The following is a 15723-nucleotide window of genomic DNA, read 5'->3' on the forward strand; positions in this document are numbered from 1 at the left end:
AATTTTTGTACGTCTTACATTAAATTTGGAATTTAAAAAGTAGCTTTAAAAGACAGAAGAAAAAATGGCTTTCCAGATGGATGTTTTAATTAAGTAGGGAGCAAAGAAAGGAGAAATATTAGAGTCATGCAAAGACATGGAGTTTTGTAAGTTGGAGAAGGTGCCATAAAAGATGATCAGAAAATATTTTTTCAGTATGGCTTGGGTCTTTAAAAAGAAAACCTAACCATGTTACTGGAACTAAAATCAAGCAAAACAAGAGGCAAACTGAGCTCTGTGTTCTGGACTCTTCTGTCACCTTTTCCAAGGTTAGGCCAAGTGTAATGTGGCTAATGCACACACAACCCTTTACAGTAATTTTTAAACATCCTTGAACACCTAGGTACAAGCATCAGTGTCTTTTTCAGGCCCTCTGGGTGAGGTCTGAGCGTTCATTGTCTCCTGCTCTGCTGGGACAGCATTACAAAGTTGCTGCCCCTGGGTGCAAACCTTTCAGCCGGGAGTGCCGGTGTGGGACAGGCTGTTGGTGTAGGTGGTCATGAACAGGCAGGAGCCACACGTCATTACACAGGGTAGCTGTTTGTTGTCATCAATATTAACAGCACATCTCTTCCAATTTTAAGAGCAGTTAAAGCATTAAAACCCTGGGTCCTGGGATGTTCAGTTCTGAAAATGGGAAGCATTTAGGCACTCTTTTATTCAGCAGCACTTGAGCAGCAGACACCAACAGCCATATTCATTTCAGTGCTGACTCTTAACAAAGACAGAGGTTGCTCTTTAGAGAGCACGAAACCTGGCAAGCAGAATAAACAATAATTTAAAAAAAAAATCCATGTAATACAGGAAAAAAAGTTAAAACATTTTTTTGCTGTGCATTAAACATGACTAGGAAGTACCCCAGGGAATGCAGGAGATAATTGCAACAGTAAAGAACTAAAACTACTCTGATGTGCTTTCCACAATAGGACACTCCAGCCCATCACACAGAATTTAGGAAAGCTTGAAATTCTAAGTACAAGTCAGTGAACGGGTGGAGGGATGTTGTAGTTATCTCCACACCTGCAGCCCAGCTGAGGCGAACATGGCCTTCAGGCCACAGTGGCGCTGGCCTGGAGAGAGGGATCTCCCCACTGAGGGCAGCGCCTTCCTGGGTGTCCCCAGCAGAGAGCCCTCAGGGCAGCAGCCAAGGGGGTCTCCCCACCTCCTGTCACCTCCCTCACTTTGTAAGTCTTCTTCTCAGGGAACAGTTTCTGATTGATGTGTAAAAGGTCCTAAGGCCTTACTGGATCACACCACCACCACTCTCACCTTGGAGATGGCTGCACCAGGGATGTATAGAAGAGCATGTGTCCAAAGCCACTCGAGGGCTTAGATACAGTTTCACATTTCTATGCTGCTGCTCAGGTGGATCACCAGGACAGACAGGGCTGTACAATGCAGCATATGTTGCTGGTGACAGCCCTCAGGTATCGTGAGGTAACACACCTTCCTCCCCCTGCTTGCATGGGGCAGGTGATGTTACCTCACCAACCAGGCAGGCAGGGTTGCCTGGCTGTTACTCCATGGATGCAAACATGGATGCACAGCACCTGTTTGCTGCCCCAGGTGTACCCACAGTGGCTGCCTCGTCGGTTTGAAATGAGCAGCAGGTGGGTGGCTGGGTGGGCTGGTGGTGGCTGGGTGTGGGGTGCCCAGGTGGGGCTTGTTTGCCACAAGTCCCTGCACCGGGAGCAGCGGAGTGGCAGGGGACTGGGGGGAAGGAGTCTGCCCATACTCCTGCGTAATGAATTTTTGCTACTTCCCGCTGAGGATTTTGGGTAATTATCTGCCATTTTGTGGGGCTTGCACACTGAAAATCGGTGCTGAAGGGTGAGGATGTTGTGTTGCCTTGTTTTAGTGCTGGTGTGAGGGGGTGCTCGGGTGGGTACAGGCTCCCAGGCAAGCACAAGAACAGAGGGCTTCAAAGCATTAACAGGTTAGTAATTTTGGTTGGTTTATTGGGTTTTTTAAGATTAAAAGTAATAATATCTGGCTGGTTCTATTTCTTAGTTGCCCTACAGTGCAAGTACTCAGTGCCCTGGTGCCTTTGGCCCCTCAAAAGGAGTGGCTGTAAGGCCTGGCTCCCCAGCTCCCCCTCCTGCAGTGGGCCCTGGGCTGTTGGTTGTGCAGAGTGCGAGTGGGAGAAACCTTTTGGAGAGCTGGGGTGGCCTTCCTGCCCCCTGTAAGACCATCTCTTGTTAAGCTGGCAGGCTTTAACTGGTTTATTGCTCAGCCGGTATACCTGTCTGAAGAGGACAGCCATTTCAAGTTTTCTTCCTTCAGACACTTGTAGAGCTGGTACCTCAATGACCTGTAACTTCTGTGTGAGGAGGTAATATATATATATTTGATTAGAGCAGGTCAGTGGCTGTGAGAAAAAACTGCAGGATTAGGCCCTTCAGATTTTGGTTGAAATTCTGTTGCAAGTACAAGACTGAGTAAAGCTGTAGTTTTGCTTGGTAAATTGTTTTGCTGTTCCATTTGATTGGTTTTCAGTTTATCAGAACAAATGGGTATTTAATTTTGGTTATTTACAGTTGTATGCTATTGTTAGTTTTTCTATAGAAAAACTAAGTCAATAAATAAGCATACATACACTGTTACATAAGTTAATTTGTTTTACTTTTCTAGAATAACCCTGTTGACAAACTATGAAATATAAACAACTCAAGCTAATGTCTCAGCAGAGTTGGGTGTTAACAGGGTAACAGTAATAGTGTGCAGTCCAAGCTTAGTATCTCTACAGTGCACTTTTAAAAACCTGTAGCTTAGTTAATAACACTACTGCTTTGTCACAGTAAGATATTTTCAGTGTTTCAATTCAAGAGTTTTACTGTACTGCTTCTGTAATGCTTGAAGCCATGTGTTGCTCACCTGACTAATGACCTGCAGGTGCTAGCTTAAAGCCATACAGAAATGCCCACGAGTCTTGGCCTTTCTGCTGAGGAGTATCTGTTTTTTAAAGCCACTCTGTGTGTGAATATATTTTCTATAAATAATTATGGATATTTAGTAAGTCAGCACTAGGACCTGGCTCAGTGTGAGGTTGGAATGAGATTGGAACATGGACATGGTTGTGGTTGTTTCTCAGCAGGGCGTTAGTCGGGTACAGAGAGACACTGTGATGGAGTAAACAGTAGTGGGTACAATCTTTAACTATTTGAAACTAGAGGAATATCTTTCTTTGTACACATTTTTTCTTTAATGATGATACAAGCAGAGCAGAAGTGCACAGAAGCTGCCATATCTAAGACCACAACTTGATTTACTGTTGTGCTATTGGTGATCTAACAGGAGTTGGTTTAAAAGGAAGAAAACAAAAACTTTGTGATAATCTAGTTAATTTTGTCCTATGGGGGAATCTTTTATGGTCCCTGCTGTTGATCAGCTCTATGAAGTATGAAATTTAATATGCTTATTAGCTTGGCAGTCATGTCTGCAAATTTGCTAGTACTTAAGTTATTTACTGCTGTCGAAGAAAGTATTTTATCCCGGTAATTTTGTGCCAGTCATAAGTACACACATGCACTGTTACTTGTGTCCATTTTCTAACTACTTAAAAATGGTCAGAAAACTACATAAATGATATAACATACTCCCACCAATCTAACTAAACAAAAATCCCTGACCTACTGACGTGTTAAAAAGGAGAGGGGGGGGGAAAAAAAAAAAAAAAGAAAAAATGTAGCATTGCAAATGAACAATTTTTTAGGTTTTTTTTCAAAGTAAGATTTTTTTTTTCAAAATATATAGGGCCTCACTTAATCTTAAATCTGGAAATTAAGATTTTTGTTGATGGTGATGTTCCCTGCTTTTTTTAAATAATTGTTTTGGGAGTGGAGGTATAGAGTTGGCTCAGCTATTCTGCAGGTTCTTATCTGTATTATTCATTTTATCTTACAAGAAATATTGCTGTCACTATATAAATACAATATAACTGGACTGTGTGCTTATTTACTTGGGAGAATTAGGTCTGATTAGGTACTAGTTTATTCTCCTGCTGCCTTTGTCTCTGGGGCTTTGGGGGAGATGACAGCTACAAGTTTTCACTGTTTATTACTTTGTTTCTGTTTCCTGTTTATGCACAATGTAATTTATACCATATGTGATTTTTAGAGAAGAGTATCCAGAACAGACTGGATACTGCCTTTTTTATTTGCTTTTAGCTTTTTAAATGTTACGCTTTGTATCTAGATAACTTGCTGTCTTTTTGATTGCTCTTTTAGTTTTCTGTGAAAGTTTGTGTTACATACAGGAATCATGATTAAAAAAATTGAATAGGTCTCTTTCAACTTCAGGGTTTTTTATCTCTGTAGATGTAGAGGCTTCTGCAGGATGGCTTCCTATAAAGTCAATCAAAAGTACATTAAACCAAATTTGTCTGATCACACACGGTTTGGTAGTACAAATAATACTCTGCTTAACAATTCTATCAAACATACTAATCTTATTACTTACTTTTGATACAACTTTTCTAACTTAATCAGTAATTTAAATGCAGCAAGATTTCTTTGAATATACTGTAAGTTTCTTGGTTTGTTTTTTTTTCTTGAGCCCTTCCTCAGAGGGGAAAAAAAACCCCCAAACTGCAGTGAACTGTAAAATACAGTAGGCCAGACCTGTTAATTGACCACCTCTTGTGGTGTTCTGTTTTGTGTGATTAAAAAGCAGTATTTTCAAATAAAATAAAATCAGAAATGGCTTTTCCTTTTAGCTGTCAGCTTTGGCTGAGTCACTTAAGTCCATTTCACTAGATTGAACACTTCCTTCTTAGACTTTGGAGAAGGAAAACGGTGTCTTTGTCATGGAGACTTAATTCCTGGAAATGTATTCAGGCAGGTTTTGTCTTCCATTATGTTATTTGACTCTTAGCTGACTTGGTGTTTAGGATTATACTTTTTCTGTTCTAAATCATGCTAATAATACAGAAATTGTATTAGCCTTTGATAAGGATATAAAGGCCATATCTTCTTCTCAAGTTCAAAGAGCTATCCTATGTTTTTAAAAAAATCAAAACAAAACCCCAAAACAACAAAACCTGTACCTTTTGCTAACAGTGTGTGAGCTATCTACTTAAACTGAAAGTCAACACTGAAATGCAGTTGGTGAAACTTTGCTCAGAAGTTAAAACTGTTTTAATTTATAACATAACCTACTCTATTACCTCAAATGTCTTGAGAAAAGAAGAAATGTAGATTTAAGTAAGATAAAACAAGATCAAAATACTGTTTTGACAATTCCATAGAAGTTTCAGAGACCCTCTGTGGCCTTCTGTGGAACAGTGCATGTCCTTAGAATTCAAGGGATTATTTATTTTTTTTTTAGTTGGAAATGTTTAGATTCTTTTAGTAAATGATAGAAATGATGACTCTTTAATGAGGCTTTAACTCTTCTTCCTGGTCAGCATGGATAATTTTTTGTATGCCTCCTCTAAGTGTAGCTGTGCAGGTTTAATCATGATCAATGACTGTTATTTAGTGGCTTCGTGGTCAATTTGCTATTGATATCAAAAAGAGGATTGGGCCCTAATGGATTTTTCTCTTGTTTGCCACTTATATCAATAATGCAGCTGACTTTTTTTCGGTCCTTGCCCAATATCTGTATAGCTCTCATAGTTGAATTTACAGACTAATTTTATGAATACAGAGGTCAATCTGGAGGACTTGCCATACAGGAGATAAGCATTATTTGGTTAAGTCCTGATTCAAACCGCCTGAAGCCTTAGGTGCATCAAGATAATGAGTGTCTTATGGGATCAGAGCTTATAAGCATGGTCAATACTTGAGTTTTCATTTGACACAATGAAGGTAGGAGATGCAGAAAAGTGAATTTGACTATACATGGTCACTGATAAGAATTTGTGCTACTCAGAACTGCTGTTCCAGGTTCTAGCATTTCTGATCCTTATGTTCTTGATTACTTGCAGATCACACTTTTAATGTTATCCTCACAGTTACAGGAACTAGAAATTTATTTTTTTTTAAATGGAAGATGAGATTCTGATAACATATCGTTCCAGAACCCTAGAAAAAAACCCTGTCTGTACCTTAATCTGGTCTTGTATAGAGTAAAAGCATGAAGATGTTTGTCTGTTCTCATTTATTAACAATCTTTAAATATGTCTAAAAAGACCTAGGACAGTGTCACTGCACAGGCAGCTGAAATACCAGCACTTGGATTGATGAATCAAGCCTGCTGTCTTCTATGTTTTTATTTGAGTGAATGTCACATTTTACAGGGTAATATTTCCCCAAAGAAGAATTTACAATCAATAAATAACTTGAGACAAGGTTAAGGTTTATTCTATACAGTAACCGTTCCTTCTTGACAGTTCTGAAATTCTAGTTAAAAGTGCCTCAGTTTTCACACTTTGAATGTCTCTGGCATCTAGAAATCTGATTATAGAGAACCAAAGCAGTAAACCCAGCTATGTTTGGTTTTAGTAATATTTTAAACAATCAGTGGAAGACTTGACTTGTAATTCTTGACTGTTCTTGCATGTAAATACTTCCAGTATAATTACGATTATGGTAAAGCCTCTCTCTCAAAAGTGTTATCTTTATCTGGTGATTTCTGAATGTAAACTTAAGGAAGTGGTACACTGGTATCTCATCAACAGTTCCTTACTACCCAGGAGCCTGGTGCAGATGAGGACCCTGTTGGGCTGCAGGCTGTTCTAACATGAGGGGTAGTACAGCTTGTATCTCAAAATGCTTGCAGTCTGACAGAGGGCTTCTCTGATTTAGCAGCTTTATTGCCTGCTAAACAGGCCTTCTTGCTCAAGGTTACTAGTCTGTGAGGAGAGGTAGATGTAAATTTTGTACAAGCTTCTCAGCCATCACAGTTCACACTTGGGCATTGAGGTTTTTATTGATGCTGTTAAACCTAGTAAAACACCTCTGTTCGATCCTGCCATGAACATCTTATGATAGTAAGTGATGGAATGTGGGGATGTGGGGATAAGAGGTTTGGAACATAACATGGGCCATCCAGTCATTCAGTTTTCTTATCTGTATATTGCATGGGTCAACATTATTCATGTTGCCAGAAACAACATTTTATTTTGTTTGCTTGTGTATCTTTCCTCATCACTTCCCCAAATGTTGCCAAAATAAGATTCCTGCCTGCTTTTCTACAAAAGGCTGGGGATAGAGTTTCACTTTACATATTTGATGATTTTGAGTTTTTACTAAGTTCTTACTGAGGTTTTACTCAAATCTCTCCTTTTTCCAATTAAATGCATGAACTTCCCTGTACTGTGCTCACTGTATACCTTTAGTCTCTGCTCCAAAGATGTAATACCCTTCTGCAAAAAGTTGTCCAGTTCTCTAGCATAAATCTGGTATTGGATGGTAGGAAGACCAAAACATATTGTATCTCTGTTGAATGGCATACTTCTGACATTAAGGCTGTCTGCTCCGGGATTCCTGCACTTCCTTTCTCCTGGCATAAAGGTTCCATCAAGAGATACAAACAGGAAACTTCCAAAATTCACTTGAGAAGCGGTATAGCAGGAATGGGCTGTATATTAAAAAAAACCTTTCCATATTGATAATTCCTGCTGTGCCTCTGGCTTTCTGTAGCATCCATCAAGGAGCACAGGACTGATGGCTCATCATTAAATCTGTTCCAGACACTGGCAGCTGAACTGTATATATCCAATTCAGACAGGTTTACAAGCCTGGCCTATGTGCCACCATCCACTGCAGGTCAAACAGTACTTTGTGTATTACTCTTGAGGACTGCTGAAAAGGCAATGACTGCCACAGGACTGTAAACTACAACCAGATTAAATTACACACTACAGTGAATCTTATTACTGAAATAAGGGAAACTTTCAGGTTAATGGGAATATATCTTCCTAATTTTTATCCCAGACCTCTGTTTTGTCTTACAATGTATCTCTTAATTGAGTGTATTCAGATAAATTAATTGCTGAGATGTCATTTTTGGTCTGACAGCTGTCCTTTTTCAGTTAAACTCCACCTTGAAGGCTTACTTCTTTTATAAGGCCCACAAGATTTAAATCTGCAACAATACTGCCAGTCAAAGCACGTTGTCATTCCCAGTGTTTCCCCATGTCCTTGGTTTTGCTTTGAACAAAATCAGTAGAGCAGGGACTGTTTCTTCAGTAACACAAAGAATATTATCAATATTTAAGCATCAATAGCTAATAGCTAATTCTAAATGTTGAATTTATTCATTGATGAAGCTGCTGTGTGATAATTGCACTCTATTTCACTTTCTGTTTTACAAGAACAGTCTTTCTAGGGAGGATTTTCCACAGTGCAGAGCAGGTCAATTTCTATTGAAGTTGATATAAAATTGTTCAGAAGCATGTGGAAAGATTACAAGATCAGGTAGGTCTGGGTCCTTGGTGCCACTATTAAAACCATTCATCGTGGGGGTTCTCGTTCTCCTAAGGAAGTTGTTAGGCACAAATAATTCAAGGGAATCTCATCAAAGCCTTATCAAAGACTGCATATTAGTAATCTGTTTTTTATGGAAGCAAAGACTGTTTAATACGCTCCAGGGGCAGAACTAGGTCTAAGAAAGAAGAACTCCTGATGAAGTTACAGAATTAAAACAGAACAAAAGAAAATCGTATAATAAAAAAAGAACAAAGAGCTTGATATTCTGTGGCAGAAGAGCACTATAAACTGTAGATGAATACCACAGTTGGTTTTAATTCCTTGTGGCAGAAAGGTGTGAAAACTCGCAACAAAAAATAAAATAGCCAAATGTATATGTTAATCTTTATGGGTGACTGTAGAGCATTTCTACGTCCTTTGAGATGACTAAACCAGTCTGTTTCTATAGGATCTGCAATTTGCAAAAGGGAAATAGAAATAATTTTTCCAGGAAAAAAAATCTGTCAGGTTTTAGATTCAGTAAAGATTTAATGGATTATCTCTTCCTCATCAGAATCAGATCTTATCTTGAAGACTGTATGGATTGGTTTTATCATCTGAGACAAATATGGACATTATTTCACAGCCAATGTCTAAACTTTTCAAAATAAACTTGTGCTTATTTTGTAAAACAGCTCAGTTCCCTCATATTAGGGGAGTTGGAACTGGCTGTAACTATTGTCTGCAGCATAAATGCTAACTTCACCCTGGAGGAGTGGAGCTGCTGCCAGTAAATAGCAGTAATTCCCTCCCTGGCTGATAGAAGAGCTGTTGAAGACTATCCTCTACCAAGATGAACAAAGATGCTGTTAGCACTACCTCTTCTGAACTTTGCAGCCTCCTTTGTGATCTGCAGTTGGTTGTACTGTTGCAGAGAATGAATTTCTGCACGTTGTCATGTAAACAAATGACCCATATATAGTTCAGTTCCCTTTAGTTTTTGTCAATCTATACTGAAACAGTATACTATCTATGTATCTTTTCTGCCAAGATTTGAATTTTTCTCTCAGCTGTTTGCTTATTGCAAATATTTATTATATTTAAGAAAAACTTTGGGCTGTTGAATGATCAAAACTACTATAAGCTCTTCTTAATATTCTGGCAAACAGATATTTGTATGAAAATATATTAATACATCTTTTAGACATTTCTGTTTGTATATGTAGTAATCTTCCTTCAGAGGTAACTGTATTCTGTAGAGGAAGGTTAAACAGGCTGTAAGTCCAAACAATATACTCCTTGAGTCATGCGTTTAGCTAAGCTATATGCTAGGAAATATATTGGCATATGGGGGACTATTTTTTTAAATAGGGACATAACTGTACTTAGTTTTCCATAAAGACCTGAGGTTTTATTTTTTGTTTTGAAAAAGCATTCATACCTAACTAGAATACTAGCTCACATAACTAGTCTTACTTGATGTACTAAATTTAAAGTGCAACAGACAGAAGTGGGTCCAAAAAGAGTATCCATCTACCTGACAGAAATCATGAGCACCTACAGGATATGGATGTGAAGTAGCAGCATCGCCCAGCATAAGCGTGTTGTATGATCATATGACTAACACTAGATACCAGTCTTTGCTGGATGTCATTCAGTAGAAGTATTCTATAAAGTGACGGTATTATTTTTTTTAATGGTGATGAAATTTTAATTTGATCTCAGGATGTAATATTGTCACCCTATGCTTATTTTTTGCACCACTAAAAGTTTTTGAAGATGGTTTTTACATTGTATTGCATCCTGAAATTCCTATGAGTATTGAAGCACCTGGGTTATCACTGAGACATGAGACGTTGCTTCTAGTGCTTTAGTGTAAAATGTGTTATGTCTGTTGCCCCAGATCATGTACTAAGAACTGTCTAAATGCAACTTAAGCCAATTTTTTGATGCATTGGGATTAGCAGTAATAGTACTAAGATTTTAGTACCTGAATAGCTTTGGGGATAGAAATATGCTCTGTGTAGCACTGTGACCCTACGTAGAATAGGAATGACAACAAGAAGTATGGAGCAAGTCTAGTTTTAGTAAGACCTGGATTTTGTGTTTAACAGTGAAGTTGTTTTTGAATGTGATGCAAGCACTGTTCTTACGTACATCCCTCAAATGCGTAACCTTAAGCACATTCATTGCTTTAGAAAAAAAATTTAACAAAATGCTGCTGTTAGTAACTCTACTCTTCAACGTGACCTGTTACAAACATTTTTATTTAGTTGTAAAAGATTGATTTTTTTATTTAGTTGTAAGAGATTCTGTGTCTCTGAGAAAGTGCATGCTTTATGATCAATAGAATTACTCTGAAAGCTTTTTCAATCATGATTTAGATTTTAATCATTAATTAAAATAGATTAAAATCTTCATAGTTAATTATGCATTAACACTGTTCAAAAGAAGAAATGCAAGTGGATATAAAAGCATATGAAATAATCATGCCTTAAAAAAAAAAATCTATGTAACAACAATAAAAAACCCTGTTAATGATACAATTCTTGGCTAGCAAAATTTGAAGATAAACCAAACTAAAAGAAATTATATTTGCAAAATTCTTGAATAAATTATTGCTACTTGCCAGGTAATGCTTAAAGGTAAATATTTATTGTGAGGATTCAGTTGTACTTAATCCTAATTTGCCCCTTAGAGCAGTATGGATTAATGAAAAAATACTCTAGTTGACGTATAGTAAATTTTAGGAACTTTCAGACTACTGGAATATTTACCCATACATTTGTGGCTCGCTTCACAATTGTTTAGTTGGATGATAGTATTTGTTAGACCATGAAATCTTTCATTGTTTTGTGGTTTGTAGTGTGAGTATAGTAACTTGACAAATGTAGATGTAAAGCATTGGGACTTCATATAGCATTTCTGCCAAACTGATTCTTCCTGGTATTTCTCATGTTGAAACTGACAACTTAGGATGCACAAGGAAATTGAGAAGCTATCTTTGTTGGTGCAGATACCAGTGAGTGAAGAGCAAGTACAGATCATTAGAGCAACTATGTAAGCACACTTGGATCACTGATCACATTGAACTGGCATAAGCTTCTGAAAAACAGATAAAGACTTAGGATGAATACATAGTGTCATGCTGGTATGCTCCCTGTTTTACATGAAAGTCCTAATTATGCAGCTGCCCATGCCATATACAGTTAATGGACACGGTTGATCCACTCTGGGGTAAACATGGTGGCTTCCCAGCTAGGGATAGTCTAGAAATTAGTACATACCAGATCTGTGTGACTCCCCCTCTGCATTCTCAGTGAAGGTGACAGAGCACTCCTTAGAGCTTGTTACCCTTTCATACAAACCCCAACATCTGCATGCTTCACACAGATATTATGAGAAAATATGTCTGGTGAACTGCAAACGGGTTTTTCTTTAGTGTGTACCTTGCAGGAGCTATGGTGTGTGCAGAGGAGCTCGGGGCCCTCGCTAATGCCTGCATGGGCTGTGTGGTTACCCCACAGTTTTGCTGGTAAGAAAGTTTATTGGCAGCAGTATAGAGGGGTCGTAAAGTAAGCAGTATTGGTTAAGGTTGAAGAAACTGAAAACTGCTTGTGAATATGTGGTGGGCAGGAACCATACCACAGCTTTAGCCACTGATGAGTTTCCTTATCTGTGTGGAAACCTGTGAAAGCCATGGGCAAGGTTGCTCTGACCATCTGGCCGGTGCCAAGGCCTGTGTTGCTGTCATGGAGCTGTGGAGGGCCCTCTCTTTCATTTGTCTTAGTTTTCCATGTTCTCTTGGTAGCTGCTTTGGCTGTGATCCTTTAGGTAGGTCATTCCTCTAAATGAGGTATAAAAATGGAACTTCAGTAAATACAATTATGTGATGCTAAACCTTGTACTGATCCTGTGAGAAAACTATATTTCTTAGTATCTTAACTGAGGAAAAATGACTGGTAAAGAATGGGGTAACAACATAATGCTACTGGAAATACTATTTAAGACATTGGGAAAATACAGTTCTTTGCTGCATGAAGAAAGCTTAGATGTATGACATGCATGTTAATGCTTCCTTATTTTCTTTTGAAGGATCGTCGCTTTAATGACGAGATTGACAAACTGACCGGATACAAGACAAAGTCACTCTTGTGCATGCCCATAAGAAACAGTGATGGAGAGATTATTGGTGTTGCCCAAGCAATAAATAAGACTCCGGGAGGTGCCCCTTTTTCTGATGACGATGAAAAAGTAAGATTACCTTTTACTTTTTTTTAATTTCTTTTGTAATTCGGTAGACAAGATATTTAATCCAAATAAGTAAATGGCACAGCACTTGTTAATGATCTTTTTTAGAAGTGCTTAACATAAAATGTATGTTTTTGTTGTTCTCAACATAAAACATGTATCTGTTCTGTGAACGCAGCTGATCTTGTGGCTGAAACTCCAACTTAATTGTCTCTAAATCTCATGTAGACTTTTTTCATGTAGTAGATCTTAATAGGAAGATTTTTTTTATTTTTGAGAACTTGCCTATAAGAATAAGTTCGGGAGGAAAACTCTCACAGAGACACTCCTAAGCTTGCTGATTTTATCAATCACCATCTTCTATTAGTGCTCTCGATGGGATAAATGCCTGTAGTATTTGCAAAGAAATTTTCCTTCAGTGATTTTGCATATGCAACTTTATGCTATCCTAAAATATAGAAGACTTGGAAATACCCATGAAAGGGCAAAGACGGCAGGAGGGGGACACTAGGTGTGTTTGGAGAGTAAAGTGAGCCTCAAAGACCTGAGAATAGAGGGAGCTTTAATTCAAGTGAGGAAAATAGGAAATGGTGCCATCGAGGGCAGATGCATACAGCTGAGAATGGAGGGAAAATGTGCGTGAAGCCAAAGGATGACTGTAGAAGAGAATGGTAGAAGGCAGCAAGCTGGGGAGGAGCAGAACATCTCTGTCCAGGAGAGAGAAATGGAGTCTCCTTCAAGCATGTAATAGGGAAATACGCTTCTGTGTTTTAAAACAGTATTGAATCTCATTTTTGTGGAAGTGTAGTTAGAGACAGGTTTTGTTCCTGAAAGCTCTTTATGTCGATTCAAAACAGCTAATACTTGATGCAGAGCCATTGTTGGTGCATTATCTACATGTTGATATGTCTGTGCTATGACAAAAAGATGTTAAGTAATGCCTAGTGGAAGGAAAAAATCCTGTCACATTGGTTCAGCTAAATAGACAGAGATAATTTCTAGAATCAAGATAACTTGACATAAAAAAAAAATGCATTATAAAGCTAAACTAAGAGTGGTTTATAAAGGCTGTGAAATATTGCATGAATCATAGAATGAGTTGGGTTGGAAGGGATCATAAAGATCATCTAGTTCTGACCCCCCACCCCCCATCATGGACAACCAAAACTGGGGAATTTCCTTCAAAATAAGGGAAGATCTACCTGGGTATTGGGGTGGGTTTTGCAGGAAAACCTGATGAGTAGCTGGCAAAAGATGTAAATTCAGCTTTGTTGATGTTACAATTTCCAACAATTAGCAGCTTCAGAACAGTTAGAAAATGGAAATTACTCCTCTTGTTTCTCGCCCGCCCCAAGCCCTCTTAAAGAAATGTCAGTATCATTTAAGTCTGACTTTTGTTTGAGTGTCTTATCTTCTTAGTCTTGTGTGAAGCAATTAAAATAATCTTTTGGGATTTTTTTATAAAGCTACAAGACTATATTGTATAATGAAATGTCACTTGGGGGCACTACTGTCTTTAGTCAATAGGGAACAAGGAATTATGTTTTCAATTAGAATTAAGTAGATGCTAGCATCATTTTTATGTACTCTTAGTTATTTTCAGGAAGTTAAGAGCAAATAAAATATTTAAGATTTGAGGAATTTTTAATGCTCCCAAGCTGTAACCAAGTTTATATTTTGCAATATGTAAAATGGAGTATTAGATTTCAAAGTGTTTCTAGTTTTGTTTTTCATAGCAAATTTTCAGGTTTTTTCTTTTACATCTCTGATCATGGTGATGATAACACAGCACTAATAACAAGTCTAAGTGAATTTTCCACATTGAAAGAATGATTGTTTTCTGCTACCAAATTTAGTTTTTCCTTTTGGTGTAAAGGATGTTTCAGCCAATTCATTGAGTGCAGAACTAGATTTGACAGCCACTGGCGTAAGAGAAAATGTTCTGTCTCACAATGTGTTTTGTCTCCCCCAACATCAGTGGCTCAACTGAACAGTCAGATTTCAGAGATTCCCAGTTTAATGCAAACAGTAGTAGAATACCTTATTACTTTTGTATAGCAGCCATCACTATTACGTTATGTTGTGTAAATGGTAACCTTTTGGAAGAATAGGCTGGTGATACACCTTTACGTGTATTTTGCAAATGAAGACAGCAGTTCATCTGCACAGCTGTAGAACAGGAAGGTTAAACCCCCAAAACCTTGAAAAGAACTGCAAATTCCATGCATTCCCAGTACTGGTCCTGAAGATTAAATATTTGTGTTGCTTTCTGGTGAGTCATACCTGTTCCAGGACTGGTGAAAAACACAGCCTAACAAGAGCTCAACTGTAGTTTAGGTTATTGTATGCCCTTTAGAGTCTTCTGAGATGCTGTGCCAAAACAAATCTCATTCTCTATCAGAGAAGCTTAACAAACAGCAGCAGCAGCTCTACTGTCACTTAAGCTGGCATCCTGCTTGTCTCTGGCTCTGACGTCCTTCTAGTCTGAAAGAAGTGAATCGACTGCAGGGAAGCTACCCAGGGTAGCCAGCTTGAATTAAATCCTGCTTGACTTACTGAAAAGCATTAGTTTGAATGCAGTGAGATCCCTTCTGGAAGGGGGAAGGAAGAACTGGATTTAGTTGTCTGCACTCTGCGGATTATTTTATTATGAAATGTATGTATGGATTCCAGGATTCAGCTGGTGTATATTTGGTTTGTGGGGGCTTTAAGTTACAGTTCTTTCATACTCCAGCATTTCTGTTTCCTACATTCCTAATAGCAGCCCTGTGATTCCAGGTTGCTCAATTTAATGTGCTCTTCCTGGTCTGTATTAGTTAATGCTTAAATATAGTCTGTGCTGGGTCTGCTGTAGTGATGAATGATTTGCAGGGATTTTGCTATACCTGCTGATTTCTTTTCTGCTATTTTTTTTTGCTTGATGGGCTTAGGCTGGCAGGTGACAATTCTGAAGTCAGTTAGGACAGTTCCTTGGGGAAGTAGTCAATGGTAAATAGTTTTATAACAGGGAAGGGAGTGATCCAGACCAGGCAAACATCTCTGGCTGTTGTGAAAAAGATGACCCCAGCTCTGTGTACGTGTG

General features: G+C 38.3%; 1 protein-coding gene across 1 annotated transcript in view; it reads left to right on the forward strand.

Moving 5' to 3' along the window:
- The window catches only part of PDE11A (phosphodiesterase 11A), a 135993-nt gene that overhangs the window by 5218 nt on the left and 115052 nt on the right, over nucleotides 1-15723 (forward strand). Inside the window, 1 exon segment of the mRNA XM_055812394.1 lies at nucleotides 12486-12644. Within this exon segment, the coding sequence (XP_055668369.1) occupies nucleotides 12486-12644 (159 nt within the window).

This window comes from Falco peregrinus, chromosome 8, assembly GCF_023634155.1.
Source record: "Falco peregrinus isolate bFalPer1 chromosome 8, bFalPer1.pri, whole genome shotgun sequence".
NCBI lineage: Eukaryota > Metazoa > Chordata > Aves > Falconiformes > Falconidae > Falco > Falco peregrinus.